General features: G+C 52.2%; 1 protein-coding gene across 1 annotated transcript in view; it reads right to left on the bottom strand.

The window, feature by feature from the left end:
- The window catches only part of LOC109925547 (annexin A2-like), a 19931-nt gene that overhangs the window by 8084 nt on the left and 6847 nt on the right, over positions 1–5000 (bottom strand). The window contains exons 3-6 of the mRNA XM_048620377.1: positions 4654–4748; positions 3867–3980; positions 2553–2643; positions 472–551 (exon numbers count right to left, since the gene is read on the bottom strand). Coding sequence (XP_048476334.1) covers positions 472–551; positions 2553–2643; positions 3867–3929 — 234 coding nt within the window. The 5' untranslated portion in view covers positions 3930–3980; positions 4654–4748. The remainder of the gene's footprint in view (positions 1–471; positions 552–2552; positions 2644–3866; positions 3981–4653; positions 4749–5000) is intronic.

The raw sequence follows: 5000 nt of genomic DNA, 5'->3' as shown, positions 1-5000 counted from the left end.
CTTCCTCAGGACTGAGCCAGCCCTCAACAGTGCAATAGGGGACTATTCGACTGCAGGGTCATCGCAGTCAGCAGTACGATGGCTCACTTCAGGGTTGTCTTTGCCAGATTAGACACTGAAAAGGTGTCAAGGGCAAGTCAGGAAGGTTGTCGATATGAGACAGTCCCGTGACTATCCAATCAGGAATTCGGAGGGTGGGGGCAATGTATTCCCAAAGGAATTGGGGGAAGAGTGGGGGGAAAATGGGGGACACGCAGCCCTGGGGAGTTTTGGGGGTGTGGAGAATGGGGACTCACTCCCACGGGGAGCGTTGGGGGGTGCAGAATGAGGGACTTGATCCCCAGGGGAGTTGGGTGGGGTGGGGGGAAGAGATAGAATGGGGGACTCACTCCCACGGGGAGTGGTGGGGGGGCGGGGTGGAAATGGGGGACTCGATCCCGCAGGCAAAACATTGGAGGTCGGAAATTTTACCTTCAGCAAAGCGAGGAGCAGCTTCTGGAACCTTCCAGTGGTCTCAGACGTAATGTCCTTCTCCAGGTCTTTCTGAAATTCTGAGGGTTGCAGGGGGGAACAGAATGAGACCATGTTCATTCGGAATACTGTGCACGGATTTCGGGAAAGATATTCTGGCTACGGGAGGCAGTGTGACAAAGGCTGATTCCTGGGAATGTCAGGACTGACATCGGAGAGAGACTGGATCACTTAGGATTATATTCTCTGGGAGTTTAGAAGATAGAGGAGGGGCGTTATCTAATAAGAACCTATAAAATTCTAACAGGACTAGACAGGGGTAAATGCAGGAAGAATGTTTACAAAAAATCATAGAATCCCTACACAGTGCGGAAACAGGCCATTCGGTCCAACAAGTCCACACTGCCCCTCCAAAGAGCATCCCACCTGACTCAATCCCCTAGCCCTGTATTTCCTCATGTCTAACCTACCCTAACCTGCACATCCCCAGGCACTACGGGGCAATTTAGCACGGCCAATCCACCCTAACCCGCACATCCCTGGGCACTACGGGATAATTTAGCACGGCCCATCCGTGCTAGGTTACAGGTTTCTAGGTTACAAAGGGACATTGATAGGATGCAGAGCTGGGCTGAGAAGTGGCAGATGGAGTTTAACCCTGAAAAGTGTGAGGTGATTCATTTTGAAAGGACAAACTTGAAAGCAGAATACAGGATTAACGGAAAGATTCTTGGCAGCGTGGAGGAGCAGAGCGATCTTGGGGTTCATGTTCACAGTTCCCTGAAAGCTGCCACCCAGGTGGATAGAGTTGTTAAGAAGGCGTATGGTGTATTAGCTTTCATTAATAGAGGGATTGAGTTCAAGAGCCGTGAAGTTATGCTCCAGCTGTACAAAAGCCTGGTTCGGCCACATCTGGAGTATTGCATCTAGTTCTGGTCGCCTCATTACAGGAAAGATGTGGAAGCGTTAGAAAAGGTGCAGAGGAGATTTACCAGGATGTTGCCTGGAATGGAGGGAAGGTCTTACGAGGAAAGGTTAAGAGAGCTAGGGCTTTTCTCTTTAGAACGACGAAGGATGAGAGGTGACTTGATAGAGGTGTACAAGATGATCAGAGGTATAGATAGACAGCCAGAGACTTTTTCTTAGGGTGGAGGTAGCTTTTATGAGGGGAGATAGTTTTAAAGTGAAAGGAGGTAGATATCGGGGAGATGTCAGAGGTAGGTTCTTTACTCAGAGAGTGGTAGGGGTGTGGAATGCATTGCCGGAGAGGGTAGTGGAGTCGGCCTCATTAGGGGCATTTAAGCGGCTATTAGGTAGGCATATGGATGATAGTATAAGGTAGCGGTGGAGGTTAGATAGACCTTAGATTTAGGGTAAAAGTTTGGCACAACATCGTGGGCCGAAGGGCCTGTACTGTGCTGTACTGTTCTATGTTCTTATGTTCTATGTTCTAACCTGCATATCCCTGGGCACTACGGGGCAATTTAGCATGGCAAATCCACCCTAACCTGCACATCCCTGGGCACTACGGGGCAATTTAGCACGGCCAATCCACCCTAACCTGCACATCTTTGGACTGTGGGAGGAAACACATGCAGACACGGGGAGACTGTGCAAACTCCATACAGACAGTTGCCCGAGGGTGGAATCGAACCCGGGTCCCTGGCGCTGTGCAAGTCGGACTTGGGGCATAGATCGAATGGGATCGAACGAGTGTGAGGGAGAACGTTTGAGTTGGTCATGGTTCTACTTTGAGCCCAGAGTCTCTTGGGGTGGCGGGCTGAGGGGTGGGGTCCCGCTGTAGAGCCTGACAAGTGCCAAGGAAGATGGGTTTGCAAATGTGGGGCAAACTAGTATGACTCCTACCCACAGATGCTGGCAGCGAGGGATTAAGCGGAGAGGAGGGGAGCTTGTGAGGGAATCGCTGTCTGGAAATGAAATTTGGATTTTTGACTACTAGGGGCTTGGGACTCCCTGGTAGCAACACCCCACCCTTCTCCCACCACAACACAGCAACACCACCCCACCTCCCTACCCCCTCAGAGCGGGCACCACTCGGAGAGAGTGAATGAATGACAAACCTTCCTTGTAGAGAGTTTTGATCTCCTGTATCTGCCGGTTGGGTCTCGTGGCTAGGATCTCGATCAGAGTGTCCTCGTCCGTGCCTAAGCCCTGTCGGAACAGATATTTTGGGAAAGTCAGGCACCGAGACCAGCTTTGGTGCAGGTCACTGTCAGCAATGCCATCCCGTGCCATTTGCTGGGCATTCAGGGCCCTGGCACCAGGAAACGGCTGCATTTCACCACAAGGGAGAGGCTCTGTGGTGTAGGCCAAGGGATTTAGACCCCCCTTGGGGAGAATAGGCTGAAAGAATTCAGAGGAGTAAAGTGAGAGGGGTTTGCAGAGAGAGAGAGAGACAGACAGACCAAGACAGAGAGACAAACAGAGACAGAGAGACAGACAGAGAGAGAGAGACAGACAGAGAGAGAGAAACAAAGAGAGAGAGAGACAGAGACAGAGACACAGAGAGAGACAGAGACAGAGAAAGTCAGACAGAGAGAAAGACAGAGAGACAGAGAGAGAGAGAGGGACAGAGAGAGGGACAGAGAGACAGAGAGACAGAGACAGAGACAGAAACAGAGAGAGAGCAAGAGAGAGAGACAGCGAGACAAAGACAAACAGTGTGAGATAGAGACAGAGAAAGAAAGAGAGAGAGAGACAGAGCTAGAGAGAGGAACACACAGAGAGAGAAACAGTGACAGAGAGAGAGATAGAGAGAAACACAGAGAGAAAGACAGAGAGAGAGACACAAACAGAGGGAGACAGAGAGGCAGATAGAGACACAAAGAGAGAGAGAGACAGAGAAAGACAGAGAGAGGGAGACACACAGAGAGAAAAACAGAGACAGAGATAGAGGGACAGAGAGAAAGAGTAAACAAAACACTCAGACAGAAGCAGTGACAGAGACAGAGAGAGAGAGAGAGACGGACACAGAGAGAAAGTGAGAGGCACAGAGAGAGGGACAGACGGGGAGAGAGAAAAAGAGGAGGGAGAAGTGACAGAGAAGGGGTGAGGCAGGGACAGAGAAAGAGAAGGTGAAGGAAAGAAGACGGAGGGAGAGAGAGAGATGAGGAAGAAAGACAGAGAGAGAGAAAGAGAATGATAAAGGGAGTGAAATGGACAAGGACAAAAAGAAAGAGTGAAAGAGACAGAGCTAAGAGGGACTGATAGAGAGGCTGAAGGAAGAGGGGAGAAGGAGGCAGACAAGGGAAGGGATTGAGACAAGCCAAAAGGCTGGGGAGAGACAGAAGTAACTGATGACAGAGGGACAGAGGGGGTGAGGGAAGCCCCTGTATAGCCACATGGTTACTGGGTGTGAGGGTGGGGAATGGTACCTTCATCGAATCCCTCAGTTCCTGAGCATCCAGCATTGCAGGCGATTTTAACAAAGTGAGCATGGTGTTCTCAAGGTAACCCGACAGCTTCTTTTTCAGCAGCCCTTCCAGGTTCTGCACAGCAGAAACACAACAACGCAGCATTCACAATCAGTAAAATTATACCATCATTTCACAGCTCACACTAACTGTCCTCCTCACTGTCAGTCACGCTCAGAGATCCAATACCGCTGGGGAAGCGGGCACTGTCGGAGGATCAGGGCCGAGGGAGCGGGCGCTGTCGGAGGGTCAGCGCCGAGGGAGCGGGCGCTGTCGGAGGGTCAGGGCCGAAGGAGCGGGCGCTGTCGGAGGGTCAGGGCCGAGGGAGCGGGCGCTGTCGGAGGGTCAGTCCTGAGGGAATCTCCAAATCTTGACAAACTCCTCCAGTCCTGACACCCCTCCCTATCTCCGTAGCCTCCTCCAACCCTCCTCGATCTCAGTGCTCCTCAAATCCCGGCCTTTTCTGTATCTCCTGATTCCCATTGGTTTAGCCATTGATTACAGTGACTTCAGATGCCCTGGAAGCCTGAGCTCTGGAATTCCCTCCCTAAACGACCCTGTATCTCCATCTCTCCCTGTCTCACTCTCCACCCATAACGCAATCCTTAAGTCCAAACTCTTTGTCCAAATGTTTGGTTGCCTGACCCTAAACAGCATCTCACATGACTCGGAGACAAATTTCTTTCGGAAGGTGCTAGATGAGTGCAGAGCTTTGTTGCTGTAGGGACATTTCAATAAAATCACTCACAGTCTTGTATTTCTTCTCGAAACCCTTGGCGATGAGATCCCGCTGTTCCCAAGTCCGGTTGCTCAGGATTCGGACAATGGATGCCTCATCCACACCTGAACAGACAGGGAACAGAAACGAGAAAGGAACTGTCAGCACCAAGGGAGCGGGCGCTGTCGGAGGGTCAGCGCCGAGGGAGCGGGCGCTGTCGGAGGGTCAGCGCCGAGGGAGCGGGCGCTGTCGGAGGGTCAGCGCCGAGGGAGCGGGCGCTGTCGGAGGGTCAGCGCCGAGGGAGCGGGCGCTGTCGGAGGGTCAGCGCCGAGGGAGCGGGCGCTGTCGGAGGGTCAGCGCCGAGGGAGCGGGCGCTG

This window comes from Rhincodon typus, chromosome 46 (assembly GCF_021869965.1).
Source record: "Rhincodon typus isolate 14 chromosome 46, sRhiTyp1.1, whole genome shotgun sequence".
Classification (NCBI taxonomy): Eukaryota; Metazoa; Chordata; class Chondrichthyes; order Orectolobiformes; family Rhincodontidae; genus Rhincodon; species Rhincodon typus.
This window is presented reverse-complemented; position numbering and strand designations above follow the sequence as displayed.